This window comes from Mercenaria mercenaria, chromosome 5 (assembly GCF_021730395.1).
Source record: "Mercenaria mercenaria strain notata chromosome 5, MADL_Memer_1, whole genome shotgun sequence".
Taxonomy (NCBI): domain Eukaryota; kingdom Metazoa; phylum Mollusca; class Bivalvia; order Venerida; family Veneridae; genus Mercenaria; species Mercenaria mercenaria.
This window is the reverse complement of record NC_069365.1, coordinates 94,017,508-94,038,318: the sequence shown is the minus strand read 5'-3', so window position 1 is coordinate 94,038,318 and position 20,811 is coordinate 94,017,508. Positions and strand designations below refer to the sequence as shown.

The following is a 20,811-nucleotide window of genomic DNA, read 5'->3' as shown; positions in this document are numbered from 1 at the left end:
GTCATTCTTGTATTTTTCATTCTTGTATCCTTTGGCCTCTAAGTGTGACCTTGACCTTAGACCTAGGGACCTGGTTTTTGCGCATGACACTCCGTCTCATGATGATGAACAATTGTGCCAACTTTCATCAAAATCCCTCCATGCATGAAGATATGCTCCGGACAAAGTCATTCTTGAAATTGACCTTTGACCTCTAAGTGTGACCTTGACTTTAGATCTAGGGACCTGGTTCTTGCGCATGACACTCCGTCTCATGATGGTGAACAACTGTGCCAAGTTTCATCAAAATCCCTCCATGCATGTAGAAGATATGCTCAGGACAAGGTCTGTGGACACCGCCCGCCCGCCAGGGGCGTTCCCATAATACGTCCCGTTTTTCAAACGGGCGTATAAAAACAAGAACGTTTCACATATATCCTTTTCACTTTCGATGTTGATGAAGGGCAGTCCAAATAACTATTGATTAAGTGCCAGATTGTAGTGTGTTAACAAGTATTTGCAGGTCAATGTAAAATGTAGATTAAGTTGCTGTTTTCCATTAAATTATATGACCTTCAATGTAGATCAGTTAATTAATTCTGGCTGCTGGTTTGGGCAAAATTTTCTTTCTTTCAGTCTGAACTTGTTTCCAACATTTTAATAGGGACTGCTTTTAAATCATTTACAAGCCGTCGTAAAAAGGATGGTCACTGAATCTGACTTCCAACAGTCAACATTAAACCACTGTCTCCATAAAATACATGAACGAAATCAACCTGTACTTGTTCTGTATCAACATTTTAATTATCAGGTAAAACTGGAGGATGAACGGCTTATTCCCGGATGTTTTAAACAACTTGATAAACTGGTGAAATCTATATATGACTGAAGAAAAATGACAAAATAATAGGCTTTGTGATATAAATAAACCATACAGAACAGAAATTTTGAAGTTAGCCATTGGACAGCAAAAATTATACAAATAAAATAATTTTAATAGCTTTTCCGATAAACAAGTCCTAAGATTGTTGAAAAATTTCAATGCATATTGTTTTTGTTTGTTTTAAAGTCATGTAAAACATTTAAACAAAGACTTTCTAGCTTTAAACGGACTAACCCATACGTTTTTAATTTTTAGATGACAAATAATTTCTCTCAAAAACCCATAAGAAGTGAGTACTCTGAAAGTAACTAGTGGTACAAATGTATTGACATAAGATTTTTACAGATATTCCTACAAAAAAAGCTGCCAATTTTAAGTTTGCCATGAACAATGTATGGCAAATATGCCTTGTACTCCTAGAAAGAGTTCAAACTGACCAGCAGCAAGGCCGCATTGGCATACTGGCCACCAAGCTCAGTTTTATAAACATTTAAATACTTGTAAAATTTTATACCACGGAACAGTTTCTTTAAGATTCCATATTTTTAAGTCTGACAAAATAGTCCCTATAGCATATAACTTATAGGTCTTGCTTTATCACATTAAAATATCAATAGCAGCATAAAGCCTGGCTGGTAAAAAAATGTATAACATTGCTAACAATTTTGGAATATTTTTTATTATATGAATTTCTTTTCTTTTTTTTTTTCACTGTGACATTTAAAACATGTTCAACAGATGTAAAAATAACTTACAGACTATCAATGCAAGGGAAACTACTCTTATTCAATATTAAGAACTCACCTTATTCCCTACCTTCCCATCGAATGAAATCAGGAAACTAGCAAATTGAGCAAGAAAAAGACCTTCTTTAACTTCAATTAAGTTTATAAATTGAAGTAATTAAAAAATTCCTTCATTTATCTAAATAGTAAAAACATTACAATTTACAACTTTGCACATACTTTAAAAGCTTTACCCTAGAACTGAATTTCATCTTAATCAAGTACTGTTCAAATGTTCTTCTGACTTCAAAGGAAACAAAATAATAATACATTTTACAATATATACAATCATCTGATAAGTGAGTAAAAATATCAAAAGAATTGGAAAGAATTAGTGCCAGAAAAATGGTCACTATTAAAGCAACAATTGAATTACATGCTGGTATCATCTGAAAGGCCATTTGACCCCACTTTGTTTGAACCAAACAACTTCTTAATGTAGTGGTACCTTGCTCAATGATCCTCTAGGTTAATTGCTTGATGTATAAGCTATAGCGAATCTTGTATCAATCTCAAAACAATTTGACCCGAGTCTGCATACATGCTGCATTTGCTTGACAAAGTAAATATCATCTTCCAAAAAATGCATATATTCTCACATAAGACTCTCTGCTTAAATATCACAATATGACATAATATACAAAAATGCAAGTGAATATTAAAAAGCTTTACTCATTTTCATTCTATTATTTTGCAGAAACAATTTCTTTGGCTACACACTGGCTCGCACTGCCATCCGCCAACTGAGCCATTTGCTAAGATTTCATGAACTTAGCTTACTCTTAGAACGTGACTATTTTATCTATAACATCAGGTAAAAATCTAATTAATTAATTTTGCACTGAAAGTGACTCCACACAATTCTGAGCCAGTGTGACCAAGCTACAAAATCATTTATTTCCATTTTCAACAACCTTTGCTTTCAGCTTAATCCTACTTATTTTTGTTGTGTACAATATTTGTTTCATGTAGCTGTATATAGATGAATAACATATGTTTAAACCAACATCCTTTACATAATTTGTTTTTGCAGTAACTTCAACTTCATAATTTCATATTCAAAATATAATTCAAACTTGGAATAATTCAAAGATTTTATAAAATGTAACATCAAGTTCATCAACAGATTGAAAAATGAAACAAAATCTTAACTTTTAAAGCCTACAGAAAACAATGTTTAAGGTGAATGGACATTCTTTTATTGAAATGTCTAAATGTTAAAAAAAATTAGACCTGTATCTTTTTTTTCTCATGTTCATAAAACAACACTGAATTAGAATTCATAATATTTGTTTCTATTTGACTTGATATCAATTATATCAAGGTCTAAAACTAATTTTCAAACACAAGCCAAAACTCCATCAAAACCACACTCTTATTATTCAAAAGGAATTGAACACTGATATAAAAACAACACAATTACACAGAATGGACTTCACATTAAAAACACACATAAAATATTGCACTGCTATCTTCTCTGTTTCTGTTTGGAACCTGATTTTGATGAGCTCCCACCCCCAAGCCAGCCAGCCAACATTTCCGACATATCAGGTAAACTGGACTTATCATTTAAAGCTTTCATCTGAGACTGCATCTCCTGAAATAATTGGAAGAAAGAGTTGAGACAATGCAATTTAATCTGATAAACTGAGAGACAATTTACATGCAAAATTCTAAAATAGTAAGTCATTCAAGGAATGTGTAATCTGCATGCAATTTCAAACTGAAAATGAATTATTTCCCTTGAATTAACATTCCCACATATCAGAATTTCATCATATCACTGTTCAACAAGGGAACCATGGGAGGCCTCTACTTCTTTACAATTATCACAGGAATTAAAATATATCACATATGTTTCTCAGTCAAAACAAATTATTTAAAATAGAACATGTATCTTTATGTTCAGCCAGTAGACAAGATTTCCATTTAGACAGCCTAGAGTTCAATCCTGATCCCAGCCGAATGTACCCAGTACTTTGTGACAATTTGACAGTAGATAACCAAAGGCCTCCCAAGTCATTTGCTTTCCACCTCTGACTCATGTGGGAAATGTATCTTTTACATGTACATGTACTTGGCACACAAGTTAGTCTAGATAAAGAAATCATGCTATGTTACCTGACCATTTACATAACTGAATACACTGTAAATGTTGAAATGATGATAATCTATATTAAAATTTGATATGAGCCACGTCATGAGAAAACCAACATGGCTTTGCGACCATCATGGATCCAGACCAGCCTGCGCATCCGCGCAGTCTGGTCAGGATCCATGCTGTTTGCTTTCAAAGCCTATTGGAATTAGAGAAACTGTTAGCAAACAACATGGATCCTGACCAAACTGCATGGATGCGCAGGCTGGTCTGGATCCATGCTGGTCGCAAAGCCACTGTGTTGGTTTTCTCATGGCACGGCTCAATTATCTTTAAACAAGAGGACCATGATGGTCCTGAATCGCTCACCTATCCCCACATGACCCAGTGTTGAACTGAGTACGACGTCGTTATTTCTATTATTTGACACAGTGACCTAGTTTTTGAGCACATGTGACCTAGATATCATCAAGATAAAAAATTCTGACCAATTTTCATGAAGATCCATTGAAAAATATGACCTCTAGAGAGGTCACAAGGTTTTTCTATTATTTGACCTAATGACCTAGTTTTTGAAGGCACCTGACCCACTTCTGAATCTGACCTAGATATGATCAAGGTGAACATTCTGACTAATTTTCATGAAGATCCATTGAGAAATATGGCCTCTAGAGAGGTCACAAGGTTTTTCTATTTTTAGACCTACTGACCTAGTTTTTGACCCCACATGACCCAGTTTCGAACTTGACCTAGATATCATCAAGGTGAACATTCTGACCAATTTTCATGAAAATCCATTGAGAAATATGGCCTCTAGAGAGGTCACAAGGTTTTTCTATTTTTAGACCTACTGACCTAGTTTTTGACCGCACGTGACCCAGTTTCGAACTTGACCTAGATATCATCAAGGTGAACATTCTGACTAATTTTCATGAAGATCCATTGAGAAATATGGCCTCTAGAGAGGTCACAAGGTTTTTCTATTTTTAGACCTACTGACCTAGTTTTTGACCCCACGTGACCCAGTTTCGAACTTGACCTAGATATCATCAAGGTGAACATTCTGACCAATTTTCATGAAGATCTCATGAAAAATATGGCCTCTAGAGAGGTCACAAGGTTTTTCTATTTTTAGACCTACTGACCTAGTTTTTGACCGCACGTGACCCAGTTTCGAACTTGACCTAGATATCATCAAGATGAACATTCTGACCAACTTTCATAAAGATCCCATGAAAAATGTGACCTCTAGAGTGGTCACAAGCAAAAGTTTACGCACGAACGCACGCACGCACGGACGGACGGACGACGGACGCCACGCGATCACAAAAGCTCACCTTGTCACTTTGTGACAGGTGAGCTAAAAAAAACAACTTTTCTTGGTGTCATTAAAAAGCTGTGCATAGTATTATGTGCCAGAAGACAGCTCTGAATCTGTGTTGAATAAAACCCTTAAGGGCTTATCAGGGTTGCTATTAAGGGATTCAGCAGATATAGAGGTAATGACTGCCCTCTTAGCATGACTATGGCCAGGACCTTTGACTTACAAAACTCAAAATCAAGCAGGTCCATCTGAATGTGCTTTTTGTACCAACAGCCAAGGATCTTCACTTTTGACTCGGTGTATTCAAAATCAGAGGAGGTCATACACTGCCCAGAAGCAATATGTCAATAAGCCAATTTTGAGAATCGTAGGTCAAGGCCTTCTCAAGACACTGAGAGGAAAAATTGTTTGTTTTAAAAGTCAATTTGATGTTTGACCAAATAAACTCAACAAAATCAATAGTGGTCAACCTATAAGCAATATGTTTAAATTTGAAGATGAAAAAATAAGTAAAAAAAAATCTTAAGTTATTTAGAAGAAACTACACTGCTAAAAGGTGCACGACAGACAGAGAAACAAATCCCTTGCAATGTATGAATAAACCCCACCCAGGTTTTCTAACATTAGTTTATACGAAATTCATTTTAGGTTGATTTTGAAGGAAGTTCTACAACTTATATTAACCACTCTTGACACCTCATTCCTGATGAAATCCATCGCCACGAGGGTATGAGAGAAGAGGCCAGTTTCCCTTTTAGTGTTAAGCGCCAAGCAGGTCTTTGGTATGACGTGACCCTGGATCAAACCCACAACCGCCCACACCCGAAGCGGACGCTCTACCACTAGGCTATCGGGGCGGCACATTCAAAGGTTCTCATAATTTGCTATACATTAAGAGACACCTATAATGAAACATACATAAGAAATAGTTTTTAGTGCTGCCAGTATCCTCAGATGTGTAAATTTACTAATATATAATTTAAATACATGTCATGTACAATGAATGTTACTTTGTGAACTTTGTTGAAATCAGAAGCTGTCAACTGCCTAAGAGAAGGAAAGCTAAACTTAACTCTTCATGAACAGAAGAGGTTTTACTTGGTCAGCCGGTAATCTGTTGGCTAGAAGTAGGTCAGTAAATATGTTCAACTAAAATGACCCAAAAGTAGAATCAAGGTTCACAAGTCAATCCTTATATAAATTTAAATCTAATCATACCTTTTGTGCTTCTGGATCCGCAGCATTCATCATTTTGGGTAAAATCATTATCAACACCAACGGTAATACCATTGTCAATACCTGCAATACATTGTACATGCAACTTATATCATATCATAGTAAGTATTCATGTATAGTTCTTAAAAGTTCAATATACATTTCTTTTTGAGAACAGGGTACCAATATCATAGTAAGTATTCATGTATAGTTCTTAAAAGTTCAATATACATTTCTTTTTGAGAATAGGGTACCTAACTTGGCAAGCTAAGAACATAAAGGGGAAAATTTAGTAAGTATACTCTTATCAACTTTTTCCATGGTAATACTGTATATGACAGAAGCCTTAATACTGACAGAAATTGCAAATAAAGCGCTGACTGTGAGCTCATTTAGTGTAAGTTATTTGTTAGATAACTTTAGACAAAATTGTGTGTGTCTCAGCTACACAAATTTAATCTTAGTCCATACTCTACTTCACATGCAACAAAAAGCTGTTCAAAATCCCAAAGTTACTAACATTTTATACAGCACACAACATAATTTTCTTCTTTTTTATCATTTGGTTTTGTTTTTGTTTGGTTTACCATCAAATTATCAAAATGTTAGGTCAAACATTTACTTTCCAGCTGGAAAGCTTCTTTTATATACTCGGCGTCATTGAAAAGTTACCACTTAATATATACGTCTTTACTTTTTTATACAATATCGACGTCACTTTTTCATGGCCTGTGCACTGTCTATTACCCATAGACCCTGTCTGATTATGTCTCCTAACCCATTTCATGACTGTCAGGTGTGAACACCACATACGACGTGCAATTTCACGACATGGAAGTTAGGCGTCAACCATGCCAATGGCCTAATGGCATTGATTGTGCCTTGAATGTGGCATTCTTAGCAAGGATATTCTGTTTTTTTTAACGTATTCCTTTTAGTCTGTCGACTAACTTTCAAGTGTGATGAATGATTTGCGATAGAATTTTGAATTTCGACATTGCTGGAAAAAGTCATTTTGCACGTGCAGCCCGTGCCTCAAATGGAGTTAATCGAATTTGACAAATCTTTACACCAGTGACGTCTCAGTTGCGTCAAAAATGTAGTGGTGTTATGCTTTTAACACAGTCCAATGCGAGTTTTAAAATATAAGGGCCATTAGGGTGGTAACTTTTCAGTGACGCTGAGTATCAAAGACTTCTTCAGCATAAGTGAGATTCTGAACCAACAGCAGTGAGGGACAACTGATCCGAAGTCAGCAACCTTAACTGTTTGGCCACAGAGACCCAATCTCATTTTCATTGAAATCGCGTGATAGAAATCTGTAACAAAACTCTTTATCTTACCATTGGATTCATCAGAAAATCTGTTATTTTCCACTGCTCTCTCTTCTGGAAATAATTTGCCTTCCTTCTGTCTCTAAATTCCAATGGATAATGCATCGTTTTGACTACAGATGGTTGTAAATAGTTTACTCTCCTTGCCCGCATCTTTCCTTTGGAAGTAATATCCACTCTTGTGGCTTCAAAGAGATATGTAGGGTTTAGAACTTCTACGACATAGGTACCTGACGGGAGACCATTCAGCACAAAACTTCCGTCACCTCTGAAAAATAATAAAAACATATGAATTTATACTGAATACATTGTAACTATATTACAATAAACATTAACTGGTATGTTATTCCAGGAAAAACATACATTTTCTTATATTTCAAATTATAATAACTTGGGTCTAAAAATGTTTCTTAAGGGTAACACTAAAAAGTTAGTATGTAAAACATCAGACATGAGATTGTTACATCAAGAACTATAATTGTTAGCATTACACTTAAAGGCAATGACCTCCAGATTTTGGCTAAAAAATTGTTTTTCTTTCATACTGAAGTTTGGTCATATTATGAACATTAAAATATGAATTTCTGTTTCTAAACAATTTCAAAAATGCCAAAACAATAAACAAGAGGGTCAATGACACTAAAGCGCTAACCTGTGTACAAGGCTTCAAGTGTGTTTACAAGTATTATAGTTAGGTTTCTTTTATGTTAGACTATATCATATGCATTTTTTTTCTTCTCTTTTTTGGTTGGATTTAACGTCACACCAACATATGATAGGTCATATGACGACTTTCCAGCTTTAATCAAATTTATGGTGGAGGAAGACCCCAGGTGCCCCTCCGTGCATTATTTCAAATATTATATACATGTCATACATGTCACACACACTTTTGATCCTAGGGCAATAATTTGAACAATTATGGTAGACATTACAAATTTATCTGATTTTACATGCCAAATATCAAGGCTCTAGCTATTATTGATTCAGAGAAGAAAAGTGACCATGCCCACCTGGCAGCATGCATCAAACACGAGTGAGAGCTAATTATACATAAAATATGTACAAAAATAAACGTAAATTAGGTAACATTATGATAACTAATTATAACTTTTACCAGCAATTACCTTATATACTGGTAATACAGTTCATATTAAATAGTACATGCATATTGTTAGACTCCGGTCTTACCGTTGTCTATTTACTCAAACAGTAAAACAAAGTCAACAATTCATGAGCACAGCCTATGTCTTAAATACGAAAGAAAAAAATAAGTTTATTATTTTAATTAATCAGTCCCGAGAAGAAAAAACAAGAAAAACAATAAAAGCTTCAGAATATGGCGTACAAATAATTGCTGTTAATTATTTGTCGGATTTGCGATTGTGTTTTTTTTTTTATAAATACTTCTGTTTCCTGTGACTTACCATGTATTTAAAACAATAAGAAAACTATGAAAACAAATTTTTGAAATCATCTCCCGTCTTTAAAGAAAGTATAGTCTCCTAGCTCTTTGTAAATAAAATTCTCAGCATTCAAGTTGATTACGGGACATCTAGCCTGACTCCAGGTCTAGAGGTGTGGTTACCGGACCACTTGCCACTTTCTTAAATCTAAGGCTTTATTCATTAGCAGAGATGTAATCATTATAAATACATTGTACATGTAGTAATGATGTACCAGAAAACGTTCCGAACTGATTTTATTGGGGCTGTCCAAACAGAAATATACAGAATAAGTTTGGAAATGACTCAAGTAATCACGCTGTCACGAAACGCCCTATGTCATGACCAATTATTTGGACTATCTTCCATCTATCTTCCATTACCGTCGAATCCCTTCCAGTGACGTAGACATTTTGCACGTCAAAATCATAAAGAGAAAGAATGTAGTGATGTTGAGCGCAAATAACCAATCTGCGCTATTTACCAAACGCGCAGCGCATATAACAAATTTTTGTACGTTGGTTATATGCGCAACGATTTACCAATCGTTGCGCAGGATAAATTTAACCTGCCCGATTTACCAAATGTGCAGCGCAAATAACAAATGTAACTTTATATATCAGAAATTTGCATTTCGTGTTTGATAAATCATGCAGTTGGTCAATTTATTAATAAATATAGATGTCAAATGCTGAATATCTCGGTACTTAAATTAGGTGTCATAAATTTGTTTCTACATCAGTAAATTCACGGCAGTTGGTCACCAGGTTTCAATACCTCCAATCTTATACAAGATGCAATAAAACCCAAACATGCGTGAAGGTGTGATTTCCTCCAGCTTGCACACGTCGTCCCCTGGTGTGTTTTAGGCTATTTTTAAAATTTTCTACTTCACCCGAGCACACACTTAGCAAAATATCGTTTTTATTATATTGAAATATCTTGAAATTTCCCAATAATATTCTTTCTACCAACGGGAGCATATCTCTCAACATGTCTAAGATAAAAGATGAAATAAAAAAGTCACAGAATTAAAAGAAAATTCTTACAGATCTTATCTATATTATTATTATTATTATTTTATAGTACAAAATCGATTGAATACAGAGTAGGCCTTTGATTACAGACTAAAACTATAGGTTTTTTTTACAAATCAAAATGGATCTATAATGTTACACCTGTAACTTGTGTGGCAGGTCGGTCCTGCGCTAATAGCAAAGTTTGAAATTACACTGTATTTCAGATATATTTCATTCATAAAACATACTATTTATGTAACTTTCAAATGAATACTGTAGAAAAATGAATAGAAAAGGAGTGATTTCTGTCATAACGAGAACGAAATATTACATTTTTTATCTGCGCAAGATGTGTGTCTGCGCTAATAATAAATCTGGAAATTACTCTGATAACTTGAATATCTTTTATAAATCATATTAACTTTTACTTTGATTTACGATTACAGATTAAAACTATAGGGTTTTTTTACAAATCAAAATGGATCTATAATGTTACACCTGTAACTTGTGAGGCAGGTCGGTCCTGCGCTAATAGCAAAGTTTGAAATTACACTGTATTTCAGATATATTTCATTCATAAAACATACTATTTATGTAACTTTTAAATGAATACTGTAGAAAAATGAATAGAAAAAGAGTGATTTCTGTCATAACGAGAACGAAATATTACATTTTTTATCTGCGCAAGATGTGTGTCTGCGCTAATAATAAATCTGGAAATTACTCTGATAACTTGAATATCTTTTATAAATCATATTAACTTTTACTTTGATTTACGATTACAGACTAAAACTATAGGGTTTTTCTCGTTATGACGGAAATCACGCTTCTTTCTATTTTTTTTTTCTACTCCGAAAATATTTTTATGAAGTTACATAAATAGTATCTTTTAGAACTGAAATATGTTTGAAAGATCAACGTCAGTTCAGAAATTGCTATTAGCACAGGAACAACATCCCGCGCAGGCTACGGATGAAACATTATATTCAGATTTTCAAAAGCTACACAGGGTTCGATCTTAACGCAGTCCCGCGATCCCGAGGACACCTATTTTAGCGGAGGGCCTCCTGAACTTGGAAGCTGGCTGTCCCGTCAGGACAGTAAGTTTTCAGTTCAATATAGCTAAAAAACTTATCAAAAATACCAAAATGACAGAAAAACCTTGCTTTGAAACGATTTTCGAAGTAGACATCTGTTCTAACCACAGTCCGGATGTTTACTCTCGAATACATACATGTACGTAGACTGGTTCCGCGTCCTATAAAATATATAGTGTGAAATCACAGAAGAGACAGCGGGTACCAATCTAACATGTACGGTACGGTCCGGGTACGGGGTTTTACCATGTAGCCTCGCTTTCGGTTGTCCTGTATTTTCGCGATTATTTGTTTACCTGTCAAAAAGTCATGTGGAAATTTATCGATGGCGTTACGGAACCAGCCATTAAAAAGCCAGTGATTTTATCGATTGTTCACTGAAAATGGGAGGGATTCCTGAAATCAGGGAGGGACAGCTGAATTTGTAAGGAGGAATCCCGCCAGGATTGTTAGAAAAAAAGTAAGCATCTAACCCTGCTACATTTTTAGATCATTGTAATCGAAAAACGAAGTAAAAGTTAAAATGCTTTATAAAAGATATTCAAGTTATTGGAGTAATTTTCAGACTTCTATTAGCGCAGGACACACATCTTGCACACCTACAAAATGTAAAATTTCGTTCACATTTTGAGGAATTTTATTAGTTATTCATTCTATTTATCTCACTATAAAACATTAAACAATTATATAAGTATAAAAGATCTGTAAGTTCGTCTTTTAATTCTGCTTTTTTTGTTTTATTTTTAATCTTGGCCGTGTCAAGAGATATGCTCAAGTCGGTAAAAAGAATTGCGCTTTTTCAATATGATGATAAGAAAAGCGATATGGTGAAATGTGGTAAGTGTGTGGCAATTCAGTCTGTTATGTACGTAAGTCTCCTTTATGTTCTATATTCGGTATAAAATGACTGCGTGTGATCGAATGAAGTAAAATACTTTAGTTATAAAAAGAATAGAGAGGACGATGTGGCTATCCGAAGGAAATCACACCTTCACGCATGTTTGAGTTTTATTGCATATTGTATCACATTGCAGGTATTGAAACCAGGTGACCGACTCCCAGGAATTTAATGATTTTGAAATAAATTTATGACACATTTTTAAAACCAAGATTTGCAATATCAGTCTGTAATTGTTAAACAATGTAAAAGTTAGCATGGTTTATGGCAGATATGCATATTATCAGAGTAATTTCCAGATTTTCTATTAGCGCAGGATCGACATCCCGCACATGGCTGAGAACTTAATTATTTTTAAAGCAATTTATTTATTTGTTAACGGTACCTATAATGGAACCTCTATGCAAAGATGTATGTAAAAAAAAGAAGAAAATATTTACATTTAGTAAGGTAATCTGATCGTCAAAATAGTATATTTTTCTATGTGAAAATGTGGCATTTTTGGGAACGTGGAAATCATAAAAGTGCTTAGAACTTAAATACACTTAAAGCAATTAAGTTAATTTTTGTATTTATCTATAGAGAATTAACCTTTATGCTACGACATATATAAAAAGAAGTAAGAAATATTTACATTTGATAAGGTTGTCTGATCGTCAAAATAATGCTTATTTCTATTTGAAGTTGTACTACTTTGGATAATAGCTAGCTAGTTTATAGCATTTTCATTAGTGTTTTATATACATAATTATTTTACATTCTTTCTGTTTTTATGTAAGTAGTTTATATATTACTATACTAGAATAAAAATTGAATCAAATATCTAATTACATGAGAGATAATCTTTAAGTAACCATAATGTTCTTTCATGTTTTCCGAGTTTCCCGATGTTGGACAATAAAACTATCTTAATCATATTAATTGGGGAAAACTAAAAAGATTACAGTTATGTTAATAAAAGCCAATAATACCACTTTAAACATTAATATGAAAAACTTGATAAAAAACGAAGCTGCAAACATGAATTAAAAAAATGATGAAATATCAATACAATTTTACAAGTTGAAACGTCCTTGGAATTCACCATGAAATTTATTAAGGATGTTACATGTGTTGGTTTGCTTTCATTCCAGAAAGCATGGAGTAATAGTATTTTCTCTGGATAAAAAGTACTATACCCTTACAATACAGGTTTTGATAAATTTCTTACAAGAAGAAGTTGATTGGCATTATCTAATTTTGGTTTATCACAATTTCCATCAAGTGCTTCATCAAAAGTATCACACAAAGTTAGTAATACTGATAATTGTCATTATACATGGACAAATTGTTATATTGTTTATAAATATCATAATCCTAACACATAGAACACAATTAAAATGTAACAACAACAATATCATAATTGATTGATCAATGTCAGCTTTGATTACTGTTTTACAGCTGGTAATTCAATCAAGAGGTGTGAAAGATTGACTGGTTACCATTTTGATTAAATTTGTTTATTGCAATAATGTTATTACGCGATTCTGGTAATCAGCACCTTTCAATCGAATTGCGAAGTCAAAGGAACAATGATTTGTTTGTATGTATCCCTTAATTATTATACATTTTAAGGTTTTTTTCTGGAATAAAATATTCCAAAAAGGTTTGAGATTTATTTTATACAAGTACTATTTCCTGTTTCATGTGTAAATAATCCTTCTATAAGATGGAAGTATTTATCATATTCTACATATAAATAAAATCAAATAAAGCAGATGCAGTGGTCCTGTGAGTTATAATTGTCCGTAAGTACTGACCTGGCACTCATTAATCTTTGGCAATATTTTCTGGCGTTCTCATATTTTATGCGATATTTGTGTCCTGAAAATATCTACATTAGTTAAAATAATGGATACAGTTAACCAATGGCACAGTTAACATAAATCTCTTTTTGAGTCTTTTGGCTGAATTTTGTTCTTTAATAAGTGCAAAAAAATCTGCAGGGGATTTTGTCCTACACTCAATATACAGATATTAGAAAGAAGAACCTTGGTAATACACAATGGCCCACTATTCAGAAAAATAATAATAATTCAATGTCTTCGAAAAATGCTAAGCTGCTTCTTAAGATAGCTAAGTTTATTAAAGAAGCAACACAATATAGAGTCAATACACTTAAAAATGATGCCACATAATATACCCTGCCGCTAAGATCTAAAGGAATTAATGTAGAAAATTAATTGTCATGTTTTTTTTATGGAAGAGGTAATTAAGTATTAAGATTTATCACACCGCTAATATGTAAGGAATTAATTGCATAAATTATTTTTACTCAAAAATTGATATTTCAAACAAAATAAGAAGTGAAGTTTAACTTACGTCATATCTTTTATAATACTCATAATGGATACTCCTAACCAACCACTAAATTTCAAATTTCAAATTTGCAAAATGCACTTTTGGAATAAAAAATCCTGAACAGTGCTCATTCAATGTTCAGTGCTTGGCTTCACTATGATGAGGTACGTATTCTCTGATTTCACATGTTTTCATCATGAAAAACTTTTTAAATCATTTCTTAATTTTGTAACATTATGTAAATGGTAAGAAAATACTGGAGTCAATACCCCTAAAATGTACCAGAACAAAAATTTTTCAGGGAGCCTCCCCGTACCCCCATTATGGGTGGGAGGTATCTCCCTCCAGTACCTACCCCACCTTTTGCGGCCCCAATATCAAACACCTTCCGACGCCCGTCCTAAGAATATTTTCACAATGTCTAACTACAAAATATGTAGTTAATAGAATAAAGGATATAAATATAATTATCCAATGAACTGTTAGTTACCAGGTCAAAGAATAATAATTTTTTCATGTAGAATAATAAAAAGGTCACCTTAGAACAAAATAGTAAAAAAAAAGATATTTTTACATCAGTATAAAGAAAAAATAATATAAATTAAATAAGGTGACAATTCCCCCCCCCCCCCCAGTTTGGGGGGAATCGTCAGGGGGGGAATTGTCAGAGGGGGAATAGTCTTGGGGGGGAACTGTCTGGAATTCGTCCTATATAGGCTGTAAATTTATTATTTGGACTCAGCCTTGACTGGTCGATTATGGGTACTGATACAGATTTTATCAAACATCGTTAAAAGCTTTATTGCTTTGTTCAGCCTTAGCTCTCACCTCAAATGAGCAACATAGTCCCCTCCGTCGACCACAACTTGGGTATTTGCTATCCAGTCCTTTTCCGTTGTTGAAACCACTTCAACCCGACCTTCAATTTTGAACACATCTCCTGTTTCTGATTCAACTATTTCTGTAAGAACCTTGCTTATGAAAAGAAGAAAAACAGGGAAAATTCTTAAATTATACCAATTCATTCTTTTTTTCTTTCCGGAAGTGACAAGTTGGCGTTAAAATATTTTTTTTTACTGCGTGAGAATAGCGATAAAGGAATATATTCCGTCAGATACCGTAACGTTTTCGTTGCGGTAACATGTACTAACCATGTACATGTTAATGCGTCCAATAAAATATGTGAAAAAATCTTCGGAAGCAATGAAAAATGCAAGGAAGAAGAATAGAAGAATTATAGCAGACTCAGTCTAAGTCTGTTCATGAGAGGGGCTAATGAAATGTGCAACACGTCTCAAGTACATAATTTAATACAAACTAGGTACATATGTCATGAACAGAAAATACTTCAGTCCTGACCGGGAATCAAACCCGGGACCTTTCACACCACAGATTGAAATGGAATGAATGTGATAATTACGTCATGAGTTGGACTAACTTATACTGTACCCTACTATAAACATCCCATCTAATTCAGAAATCGTCCCCGGGTTTGAACCTCTGTAGGACGTTCAAACTTAAATTGTCCATTCATATCTGCTCGTAAGTTATTTACGTTGGGCGCTAATGTAACAAACTGACAATGCAATACGTTTTATTTTGAGTCAGCAAGAATGAACTGACTACTAATATACAACAATTAAAACGAACTTCCACAGAACCGGTGCTGCATAACGCAATGAGTTCTTACCATATGTTGTTGTCTTAACATGAGAGACCTATAGAATATAAGAATATCTAAAGTTATATCTGGTATCTTTTTTCACTACTTAATCTGACAGCGCAGTAGGGGCCATTTCATTCAAAAATTTAAAAAGTTTCTATCATATAATGGCTATTATTCTAGTTCTTCTTAAGTGTACGGATGGTAATTTGGCCTTAAGCAGTAGGTTTTTATAAGAGCTATCATAATCATGTACAGATCTCAAAGCACGTTTTTGGTTCTTTTTTTTAAGTATTACTGACTGAACAGAAATGCCAAGACAATGGACAAAAATTAAAATTTGAAATATTTATTTGTTGAGCAGCCTTTTTACAAATATTGTTATTGAGTCAAAATTTAAACTAAAGTCAATTTCAACACCCAGTGATTTCACAACATCTTCGCATTCAATAGCGGAACTGCTGATTTTAAAAAGAATCGTTTTCGAGTTTTTTACCAACAGCTATTGCCTGGAACTTATCCGGGTTGGCCTGCATGTTTATACAGTTGAATCCGAACCTGTCAATTAAAGTATCACTTTCTGTTTGTAAAGTTGTAAGGAGTTCATCAAAATTTGGTCCCAAGAATAGAACCTTGAGGCACTCTCTTATCTGTTTCAGCCCAAGTACTTACAATGTTACTAGTTTTAATCTGTTGTTTCATATCTGAAAGATAACTAGACATTCAAGTTTACTAACGAAAATGTAATGAAGCAGGCAGTCAAATGCTTTTGATGGGTCTATCAAAATGGCGGCAGCATATTCATTAGAGTCAAGAGCTGTTTACCAGTCTTCAGGAAGTTTCAAAAGAGTCGTCTGGCAAAGAACCTGAAAGCACAAAGAAATGTGTCAAAACTGAATTGGAAGGAATTGTTAAGTTATAGAGATATAACTTTTTAGTGCACAGGCAACATGCTGACTGGTCTATAATTTGACTTTAATAATAAATCACTCTTCATAAAAACTGGCGTAACATGAACTTGTTTTAATCTGTCTGGAACAATTCATTAGTTAATTGTATTATTCAAAAAATGTGCAAATAAAATCTGGAAAGTAGATCCCTCGGAAGCACCGAGAACAAGGCAAATAGTGAAAATTGCAGACTCGGTTTGATTTAGTCTGTTCATGGACAGTAATGGAAAAAGCAACACCGCCCACGCCCCCTAGCACCGGCTTAAGCAGTATTCAATCTTCGAATCTAAATGAGTTGAAATCAATGATCCCGAAGGACCAGAAAATATAACAACACTGAGATGAAGTCAGGTATGAGAGCTGGTTTGCTTATTACTACCTTAACAGAGATTTTTTATTCGTTTCTGACCATGGAGCGAACGCAGGACCTTTCGCACCTAAGGCCGACACTCTACCATGTCACTAAAAACAAGCTCATACAGCAAGGCTGTACGAGTGTACCTTATACTATAATATACCACACACATTCACCTTTTATCTGGATATTTTATATATCTAAATTAAAATAAAATAGATTTTAGTGTTATATACTTGTCAACACTGTAGGTAAATTTATTTTCAATATCAGCGGCCTCCCTCTTTCATTTTATTTTAATATATAATTAAATATTCAGTACTACAGAGTAATTTAATGTTATGAAATAAAAACGTGGAAGCCACAGGCCGTCCAACGCGACACAAACGAAAATGTTGCAGGCTCGGTTGAATTGAGCATGTTCGCGGACGAGAGTGGGAACGCTAGCTACCGTCCACGCCCTCTAGCCCCGGGTTGAGCAGAACTCAACATTTACACCTGTTAGTACTAGGATATAATTTAGAGACATCCACACATGTACTCATACGGCGGTGCACATGGAATCTTCAATAATGCACAGAGTGCAATTCCATGAAAGGCGATGTATGGTCCCCAGATAAAATAATGGCTTTGCCCTAAACGAGAAAGAAATGGGCTGAACTAAATAAACTGGTATAATATAGCTTGTTAGTGTAGTAGGGTATAGTATAAGGATGCACCTATACTGCCATGCTATATGAGCTGTCCGCCTTAGGTTCGAGAAATCTCGGATTCGATTCCCGGTAGGGGCTGAAATATTTTTCTTGTGACAATTCATTTCATACTGTTCGGCTTGGTTTGAATCTCTATTACCTGCACTGCTCTCATTGTCTTCAGTACTTCCTTCTTGTTCTTTGGCTGAATAGTATCCTGTCGAGCTTGTGTGTACATGTTCTGTTCATATAAGTGAGATGCAGCACAAAATTCCTACTTGTCCAAAGCCAACAATTCTTTTCTGAATGCCGAGGGTATGTGTCCCAATGATTTTCAATGATGAAATCTGTGACATGAGCATTTTGCTAAGGGAATACAGGGAATCAAAAACTGAGCAATTTTCTCCAAACTGTTCTCAGCGCGCTTCAATTAAAGTATCTGTACACCTGACAAATCGAGGACCAATACCTGTGAAAATATCTTAGACATACTAAATTTACGAGTTCAGTTTCATGTCTTAGGTTTTAGCGGTATCTACGTTTGCAACGGATTAACCTGGCGGGAATAGGTTTATCACTGTCTTGCAATATATGAACATGGTAGGGGAAACTGGTCCCCGGGGTGTTTTTGCCACTGGCCGTCGAAGGCGCGGATTTACTGTGTTCTTTCTTGATATTTGTTTGTGCCTATATTTTTATTTCTGTGTAATTATTGCACTCGTTTGTGCTATGCACGAGTATACATTTGCACATGCCAAATCGCGAGTACACTCTTCCAGAGTGAGGAAATTACTGAAGATTACAATGGTGTCAATATTTCCATGTGGAGTGCTGAATGAGCAGCGTTCTTTGAATGTGCCTTTACCTGTTGGATGTTTGTCCTCGTATTTATTTGCTCAGACTTTGCCGCAAAAACATGGATAACATAATGGTACATATTTGGCTTCTATATGGCTTTGTGCTGTATATGTGATTGCGTTTTGAGAATTGTAAAGCTTTCCGCAAGCTCAAACTTTACACCTACACACAAACCTATACACAGATATACTCGTGTTTAAGTACACATTTGTATTAGAGCATCTTACCTCCTACTAGTTACTGGCTATTCTGTTGGTCAACGGCGCAGATGAAGACAGTATATTTTCCATATATTGCTGTAAGATCAATATGAGGTTTTTACAAGAGTTAATGTTGCCGTTAGTAAATTGTTTTCCTGCATACACTTTGCCAATTCAGTTCCTTCTTTATTGAAATATTGAGACCTCATTTCAGTATAATAGAGAATTTCAATGATATAATATCTAAATATAGTCATTTAGTATAACATGTCTTCTTACCAAAAATGAAAACAAAAAATTGGAGATATTATGTTACATATAAGAAAATAATCTGTTCTTTAATCTGAAAATGCTCCTATAAAATTACCGTTTAGCAATAAGCGTATGTAAACATTTTCTAAATGAATAAAACTAAAACCTAGAAATTTACAATGAAAATTGTCTAGTTCTTTTCTCTATACAATAAGCACTAACACTAAACCAAAAATATAACTACCAAATCCTTATATGAGCCAATATACCAGATTTCATCAACGGCATGGAACTACATTTTGGACTACTTTACATGTGTAACGTTGAGTAGTAACTTCCCGTTTGGTGTAATAAGTGCTTTCCAATGATGTTTTACAGATTCAAGTTATTTAGGAAGAGATTACACAGGGTTGTTCGCAAGACAAATGATTTTTTTACAGTAAATCGAGACAGAATTATTAGCGTTGCGATTTTTCAAATTCAATGTTTTTAATACGGCGAAAAAAATGTCAAAATCAACTTTACTTTTGCCTCGTAATTATGATTATTGAATGGGAAACAATCTTACTAAGACAATACTTACTCATACTTACATAATGCATTGTATGTATGTTTCGTTCAATAATAAAGTTATCTACTGTCTGACCTGGTATAAATGCTGAGACCAAGTCTCGGCTCGATTAATCAAATAGCTTAATCTCACAAAACATGAAGAAGAAAATAAAACAAACTACCAACAACCTATATTCAAATAAAATGTAGTCGGTAAAATAAATTCGTTTCACTCTTCATCCCACATATAATTCTCTGGCAGTGTATATGTCGTATATTGTAAAGCACCGCAGAAGTAGAATGCAACATTTCTATTTGTGTAAATGCTAGGAATCTATAAAATCTATAAAAGCTATATACAACAGGTATACTTTAACGTTCCATTTGTCTATGACAGTTCAATTTCTACCAAACGTATCCTTAGATTATACATACGTTACTCGAAATACATATACATTATTTACTTTAATCTTTTAGAAAATGATTATTTATGCAGTCATGTTTCTGGCCTAGGCGTTTGCAGTAACGTTTCATTTTTATGAAGTTTTATAAAATTACTTTAAATTACTTAAAAGGCCAAAACATTTGAAAGTCGTAACCCAGAAATCAGACAAAGGTTGAGGTATACCATGATACTATAATTCAGGAAACTTTTAAGGTTTGATGTCGGTCTTAGCAACATGTCAGTAAAATTTAATAACGATTTTAAAAACGTTGGTGCCTAATGCATGCAATTAAGTATTGCACAGTTATCACGCTGATTTGGATTGTGAAAAAAGAAATTTCTGACATTTCCTATAAAAAATCTTATCTTTTAATGCCTGAAATATAATCAATAATTTACATTTGTTGTCAAAAATGCTACACTATGT

At 34.1% G+C, this 20,811-nt stretch overlaps 1 protein-coding gene across 1 annotated transcript; it reads right to left on the bottom strand.

Moving 5' to 3' along the window:
* Positions 1 to 1,519: 1,519 nt before the first annotated feature.
* LOC123557976 (ER membrane protein complex subunit 7-like) lies at positions 1,520 to 15,476 on the bottom strand. Its single transcript, XM_045349818.2, has 4 exons — positions 15,246 to 15,476; positions 7,628 to 7,886; positions 6,288 to 6,368; positions 1,520 to 3,244 (listed from the first exon to the last, which is right to left on the bottom strand). The coding sequence occupies exons 1-4, from the start codon at positions 15,440 to 15,442 to the stop codon at positions 3,116 to 3,118; spliced, it is 666 nt and encodes a 221-aa protein (XP_045205753.2). The 5' UTR covers positions 15,443 to 15,476; the 3' UTR covers positions 1,520 to 3,115.
* Positions 15,477 to 20,811: the final 5,335 nt, after the last annotated feature.